General features: G+C 45.0%; 1 protein-coding gene across 4 annotated transcripts in view; it reads left to right on the plus strand.

Annotated features, from left to right (window-relative positions):
* RALGAPA1 (Ral GTPase activating protein catalytic subunit alpha 1) overlaps positions 1–17,997 on the plus strand; it is a 575,362-nt gene that overhangs the window by 388,519 nt on the left and 168,846 nt on the right. For all 4 annotated transcript variants that reach the window (XM_078659361.1, XM_078659359.1, XM_078659360.1 and 1 more), the window contains 3 exons: positions 9,261–9,332; positions 9,611–9,734; positions 12,409–12,564. In XM_078659361.1, the coding sequence (XP_078515487.1) occupies positions 9,261–9,332; positions 9,611–9,734; positions 12,409–12,564 (352 nt within the window). The remainder of the gene's footprint in view (positions 1–9,260; positions 9,333–9,610; positions 9,735–12,408; positions 12,565–17,997) is intronic.

The raw sequence follows: 17,997 nt of genomic DNA on the forward strand, positions 1-17,997 counted from the left end.
GACCCCTAGGTCGAAAGCCTGCTGCTCTCGGGGCCTGAAACAATGCACATCCGGGGACGGGGTGCCAAGCGTCCTCCCCCAGAATGGACAGGGTTCACGAAAGGGAAGCTTCAAAGGCATGCCGCCTTTGTGAGCTTCCCCAGGTCACTTGCTGCTTTTATCAACTGATCCCCCCTGGTTCTGACCCCCACTTTGGGCGGTAGAACGAGTGGGAAAAACAAGTGAGGAAGAGCGGTTTGTCCACCTCTGCCAACACCGCCTGTTAGAAGGCGACCTCAGGGGAGGACAGGACGTGCACCTGACCACCCTGGACCCACCTCCCGGGTTACCAAGATGAGTACTGGAGGGAGACTCCTCAGGGGTAGAGTCTCGAATCTAGGATCGTACGCACTATACCAACACCACACGACAAAGAGACACTACACCGGATTTCTTAGTAACGTTCGTTTATCTTAAACTTCAGAAGATCTTTATGATCGGTAAAAGCGAGTATGTACAGGGTCGAGCTGGGGCTCGGAAAAGTCTCGGTCAGGGTAGGGGTAGCGGGACAGTCTTAAGGTTCGGTGTCGTTATCGGGGCGTATCCGGCGCACAGCTCTCAATCCTCGTGCCGGTGGATACGATGCGATCTTTAGGGGTCCAGCCGGGCCGGGAGAGTCAGGGAGACGCGAGTCACTCAGCAGGGCTCAAGCAAGAGGTCACAGGTCTTACGATCTTCAGGGGAGCCGTGAGTCACTCAGCAAGGCTCAGGTGGTTCAAAGTTGCAAGGGAGCCGCGAGTCACTCAGCAGGGCTCAGGTTGTTTCAGAGTTGCAGTGGAGCCGCGAGTCACTCAGCAGGGCTCAGGTGGTTCAGAGTTGCAGGGGAGCCGCGAGTCACTCAGCAGGGCTCAGGTGGTTCAGAGTTGCAAGGGAGCTGCGAGTCACTCAGCAGGGCTCAGGAGGTTCAAGGTTGCAGGGGAGCCAAAAAGTCACTCAGCAGGGCTCAGGTGGTTCCAGCAGAAGTCCTTCTCTGCCAGCGAGACGCGACTAAGTCAGCAGGGCTCTCGTCGTTCCAGGATCGAATCTGCCAATAGTCCCGAGCAACCCCAGTTATAGGACTGCTCCTCTTTGATCTCCGGAGTTCTGGACGGCAGGGGTCTTGACACCTGGGGGCCGCTTGTTGGCGATTCCTGCCATGCGGCCCTTTGATCCATTCGTGTCAGGCCCGGGAGGAGTCCCAGACACACAGAAGGCGTAGAGCCAGCCCTCAGGGTGGCCGGAGGGCGATCGAAACCCATCTCTCGAGGGGAGGTCGGAGGTGTGAGCGAAGCTGCTCCTCCCTCTCTCACTCACGGGGAGCGAGCTGTCCTCCAGCCAGGGTGGCGCCTCTCGGCGTAGGCCACTCTGGATCGGGCGGCCATCTTAGGAGCTGGAAAGTGGGCACCCAGGGCCTACGGGCCGGGAAGATGGAGGCACGGACGGGGAAGTCCGGGGACGGGTGTGGGTAACACTGAGGGAAGGGCCGGCTAGGCCTGGGGACTCGGGGTCTGTTGTGGTGCATAGCTCGGGCGGGGTTTGGCTAGGGGTCAGGGAGGACCACGCCACGGGGCCGAGTCTAACACCGCCCCTCAGGTGGGGGAGGTGAGGTGAAGCACAACTCTCAGTCCCAGCCATCTTGCAGATGGGGGAATAAGCCAACCAGGGACAGGCATATGCCCCCCTCCCAGTGGAGGGTGGCATAATAGGGGTTTAGAGTTCCAATGTGGGTGACTGGGCACATGCTATTTATGCTTAATGTTCATAGTGTGTGCTAACAGAACACTTTTGATGTGAATCGCAACATTGATTGAAGTTCCACAAACACGAATGATTAAAATCAAAATTTGCAAACTTTATTGAAAACGATTGAACAATTGGTTTCATATATGATTACAACCGTTTGTTTTGTTATTTGAAAAATATCGCATTGGCGACCCACCTCAGCAGCCCCCAGAGGGTCGTTCCCTAAGCTCAGGGAACGCCACATTGGCTCATAATAGGGGTTTACCCTCCCCAGGGAAGGGACGCATTGGTCCCAAACTTTTACCTACCTAAAACGCCCCTAAATCTAGTATTTAGGGGCACCCCTGAACCTTGCTCCCTCAGACCAGAAGACCCCTAGATCTGGCGACCCTTGACCAGCCCCAAGCCTCCAGCAGACGCCTGCAGCTTAAATCCAGAAGGTACCCCCAACCGTGACCAGGAGCTGGTAAGAAGATCTGAGCCTAAAAGGCATCCCTGCACCGGATACCCACGGCCTTGGGTGGCCCAACCGACAGTGCCTAACGAACCCCCAAGATCCCAACTTAACTCTCGAAGTGGTGGTCGCTCCCAGAAGTCCTTTGTTCACGAGCCTGCAGTGCCTTTGCAAATCGGAGGTTCCCCATTGCAAACAACAAGCCGCCCAACATCGAAACAGCACCCTGCACCCGGCCGCCCTTGTGCCACTGAGGGTGCACCTTTGGTGCTACTTTGTTTCCCCATTTGCTCTGAGCTAAAGTCCATGAGCTTTGCTCCCTCAACCAAGTGGCCTGCTCATCAGCAGCCACCAACTGCAGGCCCCCTATCTCCCATTGGATAACATTGGGCCTCAGCACCCGGCCGCCCTAGTGCTGCTGAGGGTGTAACAAGAGTGCATCACTGACCCTGGGGGACCCCTGAGTCTACCCCCAGAACCCCTGAAAACCACCCTCACCCGCAAACGCCCATTGTGCCTACCCGATTTGCGCCCTATGCCCTAAACTCTGCCCCACTGATTAAAATGAAAAGCAAAAACCCCAGAGCCTTTGTGAGTACAGCTTCTTTGATTTTATAGTCCATGATGTGGACACTAATATATCGTGGGGTCTAGCAAAAGGATTAGAAGAAGGGACTTGATGGGCTCATGAAGTAGGTAAAACTTCAGGAGCTTGATGATTCACTTCTTAGGTTTGTCACAAAACTTAACATATTTTAGCTGTGTTCTACCTCCTCAGGAACCCTCCACCCACATATTGGTTTTCCGTGAATGATTTTCAAGATCTTCAATTGAGGGCTTCATTTAGACTGCACTAAAGATTTAACAAAGTAAATCAGCCAGGCCAAGGCAATAACTGTAGCAGCATTGCACAGCACATAGTGGTAACCCAGTTATAACTCTATTAGCGTTTACGCTCTTTTGCCTTCCTTAGCGTGTTAGTTTAATCAGTGCGTAGCACAATCGGGGGGTGCTGGTGTCTCTTGTGGAATGACGAACACCACTTTAGATACATACAACTCCCCCACCTCCCCAACGTAAGTTGTTTGCCACAAAAAAATAAGGTACCTCTTTATTGACTGAATCTGGGGATTATGTAACGTCAAGAGAAGCCTGCAAAGGAAAACAAGGAAGCAAGTTTGGTCCAGGCTTAATGCAGATTGATTATTTGTAACCTCCAGGTTGTGGAATTCCCAAGAGGCACAAGCACGCCCCCTGCTTTTGTAGTCCATCGATGCCAAGCAAGCAGTCCTGTAGTATCAAGGCATAAATGGACCACAATTAATTCTTGTGTTGCCTAAACCTCTATAGTGAAACAAACTGTTTGCAACTTTTGTCCACAATGCACGCCTTCTCAGGCCGTTCAAATAGACTGAAAGCGCCAGTGGTAATACTGTTTCGACTGCGAAAGAAAGAAACTTGAACTTCATGTGACGTTTCACACAGATACAGTGAAGACTCCAGGAGACTAAACCATTTCAAAGCAGTAGGATTTGATAGTATATCCTTGCCTCTGTGTTGAACCACACTATTCCTGATCTGTTGCATATCCCCGACCCCCTTTTCTTCACAGGCCAGGTGTCTCTCACCCAGGGTGCCAGCCAAGGAAATGGAGTGAGCGATGCAGCATGTAGGACTTTTGCCACAAGTCGTACCATTCCGAATATTCAGAGAAGGTGGTCTTTGCAAGAAACTTAGCTTTGTGCTTTGTGTTGCAATAGTAGGAAGAAATCCAGACAGCTCTTGACAAGTCAATACAATTCATGTTGTCCATTCACTATTTACTACCGGGTGGGGAACAGCTGAACTAGGCAGCCAGCCTTGCGGGATTATCCAGCATCCCCCTCAAACTGACTGCAGTAAGAAACCAAAAAAAATCTGTATGTGGCTGGAACAATCCTATTTTTCATCATCGGCAGTGGTATTTGTGGGGTTGCTATTAGGAAAAACACAGCTAAAACCAATAGGTAGTTGTATTGCGGACAGTGGTGGAAATGTCTAATACTTCCATTAAAATCTAGTCGTCATCAAATTAATGAAGTATCCTACAATGTTCCAGTACTGGATGATTCATCGTTTTTACAGGTATTCGGCTGGCAGCTGGCCCATTTGACTGGTTAGTTTCTGTAGGCAGAGACTTCAGTTTTCTCTCCGATAGTGTGTTTGATTAATCTAATCCTGCACGTGTACAATTCAAGCCTAAGATTAAACGTGTTCCAGAGTGTTATGACTGCTTTGAGCTCGGTTGATTGGGGGCATAGAAATCCTCAAGTATGTCGACTATTCTCCTGCTTCTCACCACAATTTGAGACTGGTTTTCGGATTGATTATTTATTTGTTTCTTGCATATTATAGGTGCCAAAGTGACATACGAAGTAGCACCCTTCTCAGACCAGAGATAGTGGCATTTTTTTGCTAAATAATATTACCGCTGACCATTCAGTAGCATGGGAAGCATTTAACACAGCAGTATATACAATTCATTATTCAACATGCCTGCGCTCACAAGATCAAGGCGGACACTCTGTTGCTTTTCCAACAAATGTTAATGCTGGCAGTAAAATCATATTCTAAATGTCATTTTCAAGAGATTCTAGCTGATGTAGGTGCCTGTAAGACAACCATTTAGAAATATTTTATTCAAAAAGCCATAATAAAAGATCGGATACATAATGCACAACTTTGAGGAACAAGAAAAAATGGAAAATGAATTACCTGGCAGATAAGTGAAAAAAGGCAGTAAATATTTAATGAAACCGGAAACCAAAACTATAGTTTATGATGGAGAAATAATGTCATCTCTATTTCTTCGACATTAACGGTCAGTTTACAAAAAGGACTAACCTCAGCTCAGTGAGGAGTGAATAACTTTGTTTTTCTCCTCCTTCTTTCTCCCTTTCCCATCTCTTTCTTCTGATGAATCTGATCATCTTTCTGAAGCAATATCCATAGATGAGGTCAAAAAAGCTGCGTCCTAATTGACAAGAGGTGAAGTCGCTTGGATTCACTATGGGGTTTTATAAGATCTGTCAATCTGTGCTGATCCGCAACCCCTTACTCCGCTTCTGAATCATATATTTCTTGATGGAGAAATCCCTCCATGTTTTGGGAAGGGCATTATTATCCGGACCCCTTTTTAAAACCGGGCGAAAACAGGTTACCTTGGCTCATATCGCCCAATAACATTACTTAATATTGATGAATACAGCCATCAGTATTTTTATTTTTATTTTAACCAGACTATTATAGTAGCTGAAGGTGAAGATTAAATCAACATGTTTCAACCCCTGCTGATGCTGAGAAGGCTTTTTACCTGGTGAATGGTGATTTATTTTATTTTCAATTTCGTATTCCCTTGTTTTTCATTTTTCCGACCCAGTTCACCAGATTAATAGCCTCTCTCTGTAACATGGCTACAATAAATATTACTATTCGTAACAATTCAATATGCAGGGTAGCACCGAAAAGAGGGCCGTGTCAGAGCTGTCCATGTTACCTGTTCATTTTGCATTATTTATGGAACCGTTAGCAATATATGTTCATACTCTTTCACCAATATCTCCTCCGATCACAGGTTTTGTACTTAGAAAATTACATGCTTATATTGTGTTATATTTAGCAGCAAGCTCTGAAAACATTATCAGTGATTTATAAGTGGTCAGAAAGTATAGCTATTTGGATGTTTACGGTAGAAACAGAAGTTTTATTATTCAGTGCTTCAAGGGATATTCTTCCACCCTTAATTCAAGATCACTGTAGTTCAAATCCTGTGTGAAATGGAATAATTACCCTCTTTCAATAATAGCTCATATTGCTCTCAGTAAAATGTCCTAACCGCTTTTTGTTTTTTCTGTTTGATCTTTCCGTGTAACTTAACAAATACTTTTTTTCTAAAACTGCTCGCACTTTCTCTAATTGTATTTAGGCCAACAAACGACTGAGAATCTCCATGAAATATTTTAACTTTTCCAGGGACCGGAGAGAACTTGCCTTCCCAGTTCTACATTTATATTATTTGCCTTCCATCACAACCCAAATTAGAAAATTTATGACTAATACTGATCTGTTTGATAATGCAATACTAAAGCAAATGTTTAAAACAATTGATATAGTTGATTTGGTGTATGGCAAAATATAGTTTCAAAAATATTGTGACAAGAATATTGTATCATGAATAGTCAGTCCGTCTTGACTTAACTGTGTCATAAATATTGTCAACAAATATATCAGGTTTACATACAAAACTGTCAAAAATATTGCAGAATAGTATATTGTCAAAAAAGTATAACAAAATATTAATATATATTGTATATATGTAATTTATTTAGAATGGTAAACTTCAAAATATTCTACTTAAAAATAGTTTTGATTATTAATTTAAATTAAATATGAAAATACATAAATACTTAGGAAATATGAAAAATATTTAAACAATAAAAAAAAGTACATTAAAAATATTGACAATTTTATAGGTAATAATAACAAACCTGTATTTACAAAGGTTAGTCTCAAACTTAAACTAAATTAATATAAAGAATTAAAATAACATTTAAATAAGAATACATTTTTAAATAAATAATGAGGACATTAAAAAAATAGTAAAACAAATCTAAAAAACAAACAAATGCAAGACACGAAATAAAATGTTGAAGTTTTAAGAAGTTAGATTTACCATTGTAACTCCAGTTTAAGCAAACGTTGGGAAAGAATTGGATTTACAAGGGATTAGGTTTACTATTCCCACTTCAATGCAGGCAAAATCAGGGAAATTCACGATTCTCACTTCCGTCTAAGGAACAGTGGTGAAATTGTTGGACTTTGAAGGGTGTTGCATTCATTGTTTCCACTCCAACATAAGCAAAAGCAGGGAAAGTATTGAACTTTGGAGGAGTTAGATATAAAATGCCCATGAATAAATGGAAGAAAAATATATACATGCGTAAAAGAAAATATTTAAAGTTAGAATATCGCATTATTGATAAATAATATTAAATGTAATAGAAACAAAACAAATTTCATTATCTTAAATTAACAAATAGAAAGCAAATACATATTTTAAATAAATCCCTGCTTACTACCAAAAACCTTATCAAAAAAATACTCATTGTTAATATTAAATTAGTTCTTAATTTAAACAATTAAAACAAATAATTAATACAGAAATAATTTTCAATTTTTTATTGATGAATCCAGTAATCAACGAATTAGCAATTAAACAAATTAACATAATTAGAACTACCTACAAATATTTTAGCATAGAAAAATAAATTGTAAATAAAAACTTTTATATGTTAAATATCTTCCTACCCTAATTCGCTACACACTTAAAGACCCACGACCAAATGAAAAATGACTAATTAAACTGTATGAAATGTAAATGTCTCACTTAAGATCGCAAACTATACTCAAAGAACAATAAGATGATGTACATAATTGCTTACACATTCATTATTTAGCATACAAATAAAATAAAATTATAACTTTTTAAATAACCTACCTCTCTAATCCCCTACACACTTAAGTCTGCTACTAAATTAGAAACTACTAATGAAATGTAAAACCAAATTACACATTAAAAATTACAAACTGTATTAAAAATGATCATAATTGCAATTTCTAAAATAAATATGTATCAAATTAATTAAAAACAATATTTAATGCAGCTATAAAAAGTAATCATTATATAGAACATGTTTCAAAGTGATATTATATACTCCTCAAAAGAGATAGTCTTTCTTTATTCTGCCTCAGATTTTTTTTTTTACTTGACAATATTTTTTACACAATATTCGTGTACCAAAATATTTTTTTCAGCTGACCGTTATGTCATTCACCAGTTAATGTTTCTTTGTCCAGATGGAAAGTATCTAAAAAAGTATGTTGCCATTTTCTGTAGGAACCAAAATTGTCTGCACACATCGTTAATTCCGAAGATACTCGATGAGACTCTTTTGAATATAATATTTAAGTTTTTTTCTGTTACTTCTTAAATGGTTTAATGCTGATCTTAATTGGGTATTAAGCTCAGCGAACAATTTTTTTTTAAAGATTCCCTTAGAACAATTTCAGGTTTTCAATACCTAGATGTGGTCCCGGCCCGCTGGCAAACTTGATTTATGTCCAGCTGAGCCATTTGATTTTGCTCAATCTGACTGAGTCGATTATATCAACCAAATAAATAACTGCTCGACTATGGACACTGGAACCAATACATTTCAGATATGGGTGCTAATGTATGGTTTTAATGCGAGATCCCTTTTCTGAAATTGCCCGCATCCAGGGAAAATAGCTCAAGTCAACTGGCATTGTTCTTACTGATATCGATTGGTTGAAAATTAATCATTTTTCTTATTTTGCATTCTGTAGCTTTAATTTTCATTGGGTGTAATTTTGGATAAATGGATGCTGTATTATACCCCACTCACGCATGATAAATATTCCTTTTGATTTCCAGTCACTGTCCAAGATGTCCAAATGGTTTTCTAGCGAAATGGAAGCACATGCTTTTGAATGCCCACACTTAAATAAGGAATCAGGAATATTATTTAAGTTTTCTTAGCCACCAACTGAAAAACTCCAAAATACGTTTAATGGCCCTGGTGGAAATATTTAAACAAAAGAAGGTTAACTTATGTATGTGTTTTGGGCTCTATAGATTGCTCAGTCTCTAATAACTTTATGAAAATCTCTCATCTACGCAACATGTGATTAAAGGTGTAAAAAATGTGCAAGGGTAGTAAATATAAGCAGGCTCTATTTCATCGCAGTCACAACTAATATTAGTACAACATTTTTTCCTACCACAATGTAAATGTCATTTGATTCACATTTCTGTGGTACTTCTTTCTATATGTATTCCCTACATTTTGGTTTTGTTCCTGATTTTTTATTTTTTTTTTAAACAGAGAATTGCTCGGCTCTTTCAGTCTAAATATGGTTTGTCTGCACGCGCCGCCAAGACCCTCTGCTGTCTTATTACCAGTTCTTTTGAATCTTTCTCTTCTAGGAGAAGTTTTCATCTTCTAAAGAAAAACGAGAAGCTGCTCCGGGAGCTTAGGAACCTGGATTCCAGGCAATGGTGAGGGCTGATGGTGGTTTTATTGTGCTGTGAAGCATGACATTGGTACTTGCCCATGAAATGTATTCACTCATTGAAATGTATTATGTATCTGCATTGGTGAACCCTTTTAAGGGGGATCGGTGATCCAGGCTGTATAGTGGATTTGTAAATCACTAGTCCTCACTGCTAAACATCACAGCTGGTGGAGTAATGTCAGATTCCCATCCCTTTACTGCGGCAGAGCGAGTTACCCATCCCTTCTGTTGGAGCTTTAATGATACGTGTCTGTTTTACAGCAGGGAGACGCATAAGATTGCTGTGTTCTATGTGGGTGCGGGCCAGGAAGACAAGCTGTCCATCCTTTCGAACACTGCTGGCAGTAAGGCCTATGAGGACTTTGTGGCTGGCCTCGGCTGGGAGGTGAGTGCATGATCCAGTGCCAAGTGCAGGTGGTATTTATGCTGAATGGGTGAGATCAGACGCCCTGCGTTGGCGTATATAGATGCACAGTGTTGTGCCGTTAGCATATGACGTATGTAGCTGCAGTGTCGTGCTGCTCTCCCTTTAGAGGCTGGTGTATGTAGATGCAGTATTGTCGCCCTCCCATTAGCCACTGGTGTTTGTAGCTGCCCAGTGTCGTGTCGCCCTCCCGTTAGAGGCTGTTGTATGTACGTGCAGTGTCGTGCCAACCTTACGTTAGAGACTGGTGTATGTTGACACAGTGTCGTGTTGCCCTCCCTTTAGAGACTGGTGTGTGCAGCTTGCCAGTGTTGTGTCCTCTGTTGGAGACTGCTTCTGGGTATGGAAGTAATCAGGTCAGTGTTGTGTGCCCTTCCATTATCCAGTATTATAGGTGTCTTTCATAGATTCACATGCCTGAATCATTCCCCGTCGTCGAGATGGGAGTCCGGGAATGATTCAGGCATGTGAATCTATGAAAGACACCAATACTGGATAACTGCAGTTACAGGTAAGTAACGCATTTCTTAGGGACTGATGTATGTAAATGGAATGTACTGCCACCCTGCCATTAGGGACGGATATATTTAGGTGCACGGTGTCATACCGTCCTCCTGTTTGGGACTGGTGTATGTAGCTGCACAGTGTTGTGCCGCTCTGTCATTAACCCCTTCTACGCTCATGACGAGCTCAGCTCGTCATGGGCGTAACCTGCGCTACGCGGATGACGAGCTGAGCTCGTCACGTAACGCGGGTTTTTAAAAATCGCAGCGGGAAAACCGCTAGCGCGCATGCGGTTAAGGACTGTAGGGACAGTGTATCAGGGATGCCTCTGAATGCTGAGTGGATCAAGGTGTGTGGGTTGTGAATGGGTTGTTGGTCAGGAGGAGGGGGTTACAAATGGATTGTTGGTTAGTAAAATGTGGCTGTGTGCAGGGATTGTTCAGTAAGATGGGTTTGCCTGCATTGTTGGTCACAATGAGGGGGTTATAAATGGGTTGTTGGTCAGTAGAATGTGGCTGTGAACGGGTTGTTGGTCAGTAAGATGGGCCTGCCTGTGTTCGTACGGAGCATGAGGTTGTGAATGAGTTTTTGGTCACAGTGATTGGGTTGTGAATGGGTTGCTGGTCGGGAGGCTAGGGTTGTGAGTGGGTTGATGGTCAGGAGGCTAGGGTTGTGAGTGGGTTGATGGTCAGGAGGCTAGGGTTGTGAGTGGGTTGATGGTCGGGAGGCTAGGGTTGTGAGTGGGTTGCTGGTCGGGAGGCTAGGGTTGTGAATGGGTTGATGGTCAGGAGGCTAGGGTTGTGAGTGGGTTGATGGTCGGGAGGCTAGGGTTGTGAGTGGGTTGATGGTCAGGAGGCTAGGGTTGTGAGTGGGTTGATGGTCGGGAGGCTAGGGTTGTGAATGGGTTGATGGTCAGGAGGCTAGGGTTGTGAGTGGGTTGATGGTCGGGAGGCTAGGGTTGTGAGTGGGTTGATGGTCAGGAGGCTAGGGTTGTGAGTGGGTTGATGGTCGGGAGGCTAGGGTTGTGAGTGGGTTGATGGTCAGGAGGCTAGGGTTGTGAGTGGGTTGATGGTCAGGAGGCTAGGGTTGTGAATGGGTTGCTGGTCGGGAGGCTAGGGTTGTGAGTGGGTTGCTGGTCAGGAGGCTAGGGTTGTGAGTGGGTTGATGGTCAGGAGGCTAGGGTTGTGAGTGGGTTGATGGTCAGGAGGCTAGGGTTGTGAGTGGGTTGATGGTCAGGAGGCTAGGGTTGTGAGTGGGTTGCTGGTCGGGAGGCTAGGGTTGTGAGTGGGTTGATGGTCAGGGCTGTACGTCCCAGTTGACTGGTTGTGATTCTTGTAAGTGAATGTGACCTATTTCAGGGTTAAATACATTGGGAGTATGAAACCCTTTAAACAGAACAATGGCTCTCCAAAATCATTGAAGGCAAATTCATTGGAGTTGGATCCAACTAAGCTGAAAAGTATTCATTCTTGTATAATTCTGAATTGTTTTATGGGATTGGTGACCCAAAATAAGTATTAATTAAAAGAAGTGTAAAGGTTACCTTTTTATTGTTAATCCTAGGTTTCATGATTAGATTACGGGCAGGGTTTAGGATTATGAAAAGGGTTTGCATTAGGGTACGTGTTCGGACAAGCTTTTTTTTTAGGAATAGGACTCCAGTTATAATTCCTATAAAAGTAAGGTTTAGGGTGAGTTACAGGTGAAGGGATGGGGCTTGAGAGAGGACTAGGGCTCTTGTTAGAGTTATAATAAAAGTAAGGATTGTGCTGAGAGACAAATTAAGGATTATGGTTGGAGTAAGGGAGAGACCTTAGGATAGCAATAGGGCTTGAGTTGGGGATACAATTTGGGTTTGGTGGACAATATGTTTGGGCGAACTCCAAGAAACAAGTATAATGAAATAACGGAAAATAAGAAATATCATAATTACCCTGGATTTCCTGAAAATAAAGTCTTGAGCATCTGGAAGATTGATATGGAGCCCACTTTGATCCTGATGTTTCTTCTCCGGGGCTCCCCCCAGACCATTTTGTTCTTGAACCAACGTTTTGACCCCCAGTGACTGATCGCTAGCGGCGCGGTGCTTGTCAGTGGATCGTCTTTGATTGTTTCTGTGCTTTTCCTGTAGGTAAATCTGACCAATCACTGTGGATTCCTTGGGGGGCTGCAGAAAAACCGAACCTCGGGGCTCAGCACGCCGTACTTCGCAACCTCTACGGTCGAGGTCATGTTCCACGTCTCCACCAGAATGCCGTCCGACTCCGACGACTCCCTAACCAAGAAGGTACCAACACGCCTGGGGATCTAGGCATAGGAGCTCAAGAGGGGAGTGACCATTCCTGATGGGGGCATTGAGGGACAGATAATGTGGCAGGGTGGGATGAGTGCGGTTGGGACGAGGGATTCACGGTGTTCTCTGAGGACCGTACAGGCAGTGTATTATGCGCTTTCTGATGTGTCGTTGAATCTTCTGGTGGAGTCTTGGTGTACCAAGAAAGAGTGCAAAGGAAGATGGAGGGGTAGGTTGTGTTGGACAGTGTGCAGAATCTGTCTCATATGGTGTTCAGGCATTCAATGTACTGATGGGTGTGTAGGCATACCCAGCTTCTGGGTGGGCAGGAATTAATTATGGATATTGGAAGCCCAGTATAGCCGGGGATTCAGTGTGTGCATGGGCTGGTCCGGGTGGCTTGGGTATTTCGGTGGGATAGTGAGTGATCCTGTTTAGCTCGGCATTCCCAATTGTCCTGGGTTGGTGTGGGTGTGGGACCTTTTATGCACTTGAACTGAATTGTGATTACTACTGAAATGTCTAGTGCATGTGTGTTATACTCTGTACAACTGTACTGTTGATAGAGTTACGTTGTTTTGCCTTACAAAGCCCTTCTCTGCTGTCTACATCACCTCTTGTACTCGCTCTGTCAGTACTGGACACAGGCTTGTTGTCCACTCTGGTTGATTGTTGGATGGTATTTGTATGTGATTTCAATATATAAATTTTGAGTAAAAACTCTGGAAGACCCCTGTCCGGCTGGACATGTCTGTCCTGGAAATATAGATTGACTCTGTCTATATTTTATTTTCGTGTTATTCCTTATGTTTGGGACCACTGTTGTTGTTAAAAAAAAATGGTGTGGGTACCACAGCATTCAGTGTACTCATGAGAGTGCCTCGGTGATGAGTTCTGTGGGATAGTGAACAATGTTGGCACAGGCATTGACTATGCTGCCGGGTGACAGAACATTCATTATGCACCTCTGAGAATCTGGGTGGCCAGGCGTTCTCTGTGGCTGGACCAGGGTAGCCAGGTGGTATTTACTGTGCTCTTTGGTTGATCTGGGTGACTGGGCATCCAGGGTACACATAGGCGAGAGTAAATAGAGACATGGCAAAGGTTGTTTGCGGCACGGTTGTCAGTGTACCATATGGTAACAGATTGCTTCCAGCAAGAATCTGCATAATTCTTCCTGCTCGCTCCATATTCTGGGAAGAGGCTCGTCGGATGGCGGTCCTCAGGCTACGGCCTCAGCAGGCAGAAGTGGAGGCCGATGCCTGGGTTCTGTGCAGGTCTGCATGGCTCCAGCATAGACGCAAGCTTCTAGCTCCTGGCAAGCACTCTTCAGGGCGTCCACTGAGATGGGTCACGGTCCACTTCGGTGACGTCTCTGGGGCAGTGTAAGCCAACCAACGGGCACAGTCCATTGCTGGCACAGTCAGCTCAGGCCTTGTTGCACCAGCACAATATTCTCTGGCACACTTCATTGATGCAGCAGGACAGTTCGCTCGGACATACTCTGTTGATCCAGTGGCATTGTTCTTTGGGGCACCGGTTCCTTACTTGAACCACTTGTTTGGTCCTTTGAAAACTCAGATCGCTCTCCTCAGCCTTCCTGCACAGATGGCTCCTCACTCCATTTAGGTTCAAGCTGCTTCCGCCCCTCCCTGGACAGTCGCACCTCCTAAGGGTTGGCAGCCTCTTCCTTCTCTCTGACGGCAGGCGGACTGCCAGGTGTTTACGTCTGGGGAATAGTTTCTTCCTGCCCCTCAAGACTCTAGGGTGATGTCTGTTCATCTCTGCGATGCTGGCTGTCAGGCAGACACCAGCTCTGGGTGTAGAGCAGTCCTCTGAATGCTCTGTGGAGCGCTCCATTCCTTGGTCAATAAGAACTTGGAACTGGAACAAGTGAGTCAGTGGCTCCCACTTTTATTCAGTGAAAGTAGACAGAATATGGATTTTCCATCTGCATTTTCTGATCCAGGGCTAGTTAGGGGTGGTTCTTATTTCAAGTGTCCTCTCCAAAGTGTTCCAAAGACACTGTCTTTGTGTAGAGTTGTCAGGAGAGTGAAAAGTAGGCCTCGCCCAAAGGACCATCACACTCTGAACAGCGTGGACTGCAGTCTCTCCCTTCACCAAGTGCCAGTGCTCAGGAGGACTAATTAGCAGCTCCTCTCAGCAAGAAGACCTAATCGAGTTTCTAATTGAGGAAGGCCCTTCCTTTCCCCACTGCAATGAGTAGCTCTCCTCCCTCCCTCCAGCTTCAGGAATGCCAGCGATCCACAACCACCGTGAGGGAAACAGCCTCACCTCCTCCTTATGCTCCCGAACAGAGCATGGGTGTCGAAACTAGAACCCACAGGCCTCCATTACTCTGGGTCACTCATACATATAATACATGTACCACACAGACGCCGCACACACGTGCATAACATGCATTTCAAGGTTAGCGATAGAATCTGGGTTAGCACAAAGAAGAAATTCACATGAGTGGGCCACTGATAAAAAAGGGCGATCACAGCTATGGATTCACAAAACACGATACACTGCCACGCCCTCTCTGTGTGCTAACCCCAGAGCAGGGACGGTAGTCCAGTGTCACTAGAATGAGGACACACTTTTTTTTACAGAGTTTTATATAGTGCAAATTTGACTTGAATCGGGTACCAGAATGCTTTACATAGCACCAGTTGCATTACATTAGGACAAATTCATTTTTGTCAGGCACGGGGAGATTAAGTGATTTGCTCAGAATCACAGGATGTTCAGTGTCATTGCCGAGACTCGAACCCGGTTCCCCAGATTCAAGGTCGACCGCCCTAGCCGTTAGCCAACTCCTCTCCCCTTGGTACTTGGTGTGCCCCTCCAGACGTTCATGACCTCACTCAGGTCAACGGGCGGACATAGGCCACTACCCACACACTAGATTTGTGTGCGGCTACGTTTAAAAATCCAAAACCAGGTTACCAAATACTCACAGCTGGGCACTCGGGGAAGGGGAGCATGACTACACTGTGCGGGGGACATCCCTATCGGACACCTCCGTGGGAGGCCAGCCCTTGTCCTCATGCATACGTTGCCTCAGTTAGAGGGGCTGTCCTCCCGCTTGTGTTGCCTTGCTTGGAGCGCCCCTCAGCTCTATTCCTCTAGTGTCAGATGGAAAGTGTGTGTCATGAATGTTGTGTTCTCTGCTCTGTGTTGTGACCACAACATGTAATGTGACCTGATTAGAGCTTAACATCACATTATATATTTGTGCTAAATATCTTCGCATCAGCAAACCTTTTTTAACATGATTTTTGTAAGCGCAGCTGCTACCCGACATGGCCATCCGGGCGCTACAGCATGGACGAGTCTGGACACAGGATGCTTATGCAAAGTCTGGCCTAGGATATATAAAAAGCCAAGTTTTACGCTTTTTCCTGAAAGACGACTCTGAGATTGAACCATGAGTATTGACAGCAAAGCATTACGTTGCTTGAAATCAAGCAGGGCAAAGGAGAGGACTCGAATGCCTGCTCTTACAAGGCAGGAGGGAGGGGTACAAATTAGCTCGGCTCCAAAGCATCTCCGTAATACTCGATTGATAGTTGGATGAATTTTTGTATGTGGGTCGAAGCACGATTAGTGAGGGCTCTTAAACCAGACTCAGCCATAAGGAAACATCGCTTGTGTATCGGAAGCCAATGTAACAACATTAGCCAAGACCCACTGCCTGCAAGGTGGAGTCAAAGTAAGGCGTGCAATAAAATGCTGAACTGCTTGCGACTGTTGCAAGAGGTAAGACGTATAAAGAGGTGCAATAGTCTAATCTACAGGTGTGGGAAAGTGCCCCTTTTTGCATGGTTGCCCCCACTTTTTGCCAAACTGTTGATGTACTTTGAGTGTGTCCGGAGTTCCTGCCAACCAGGTACCCAGGGCCTATGTTCTTTCCCTAAACTGTACTGTTGCAAAACCCAATTGGCAACTCCCAGGCCAGATGTAAATCCCTTGTAAAAGGTACCAAGGGCACTGTGACCAGGGAGGGCCTCTAAGAGCTGCAGCACTTATTGTGCCAACCGTATTTTTTATTTTTTTTATTTGTATAGCGCTATATATAAACGGAGGTGTCTAGGCGCTTAATCAGCATAAATATGATAGATTTTACAGTGGAGGCGCCATAATATAGCCAGGTTTTCAATCCCTTCCTAAATTTAAGCAAATTGGGTTCCTTTTTTTTTTTTTAGAGATAAAGGAAGGGAATTCCAGAGCTTAGTGGTGGTGCAGGCAAAGCATGTTCCCCTTAGAGGCCCTGTACCTCTACACACACACTGCCATTGCATGCTGTGTGTTTTGGTGCAGAACAAAGTCGAGTCGACATGGCACACATCCCTGTGTGTCTTGCCTAAAACACATTGCCCTGGGATAGGTCAGCCACCCCTCTAGCTGGGTGCCCTATGCCAGTGGTGAGGGTACAAGTGCATGCACCCTGTACCCCTACAGTGTCTAAACAAAGTCTAAGACATTGCAAGTGCATAATGTCATTAAGAGTATATGGTGCTGGGAGTTTGTCATTACAAACTTTACTGAAAACTGGGAAGTTTGTTATCTAACATCCCAGTACATTAAACCCACACTGATGCCAGTGTGGGATTTAATGAACAATGCACTCAGAGGGCATCTTAGAGATGCCCTCTGAAAAATGACCTAACTCTGGTGTCCAGGCTGATTGGCTGCTCGCTAGCTGCCTCTACCAGACATGTTTCTGGACCCCTGGGTTGAGAGCCTGTAGCTCTCTGGGGTCTGAAACAATGCAAAGCCTGGGACGAGGTGCCAAGCCTCCTCCCCAGGCAGGGCAGAGTCCATGAAGGGGAAGTTTCAAAGGCTTGATGCCTCTGTGTATTACCCCAGCCATTTGCTGCTCCCAGCAACTGGCCCCTACCGGTTCTGACCCCCACTTTGGGCAGGAGAATCGGCAGGAAAACCAAGTTAGGAGGAGAGATGTTTGCCCCACTCCTCAGATGGGGGAGGCGAGGTGAAGCACAACTCTCAGTCCCTACCATCTTGCAGATGGGGGGGGGGCCTCTCACTGGAGGGTGGCCAAATTTTGGGTGTACCCACCCCAAGGAAGGTACCCATTGGTCTCGACCTGTAACGCCTCTAAATTTAGAATTTTAGGGCAACCCCGAACCAAGCCTCCTCAGAAAAGAAGAGATAAAAATAAGGACCTAAGAAGCTGTGCTGAAAGAAAGAGAGGAGGACACAAATGACATGGCCCCAGCCCTACCGGCCTGTCCCAACCTCATACCTGCTCCGGCAACATCTCAGTGTGTCCTGCAGCCAGCAACCCCTAAGAACCCGGAGGACCTGCCCTGCCTTCCCAAACCAGACTTTGTCTTCTGTGAGCACCGGATTTGCCCACGAACAGACTCTGGCTCCGGCCAACTCTGCGAGTCTGCACCT

Source organism: Lissotriton helveticus, chromosome 9 (genome assembly GCF_964261635.1).
Source record: "Lissotriton helveticus chromosome 9, aLisHel1.1, whole genome shotgun sequence".
NCBI lineage: Eukaryota > Metazoa > Chordata > Amphibia > Caudata > Salamandridae > Lissotriton > Lissotriton helveticus.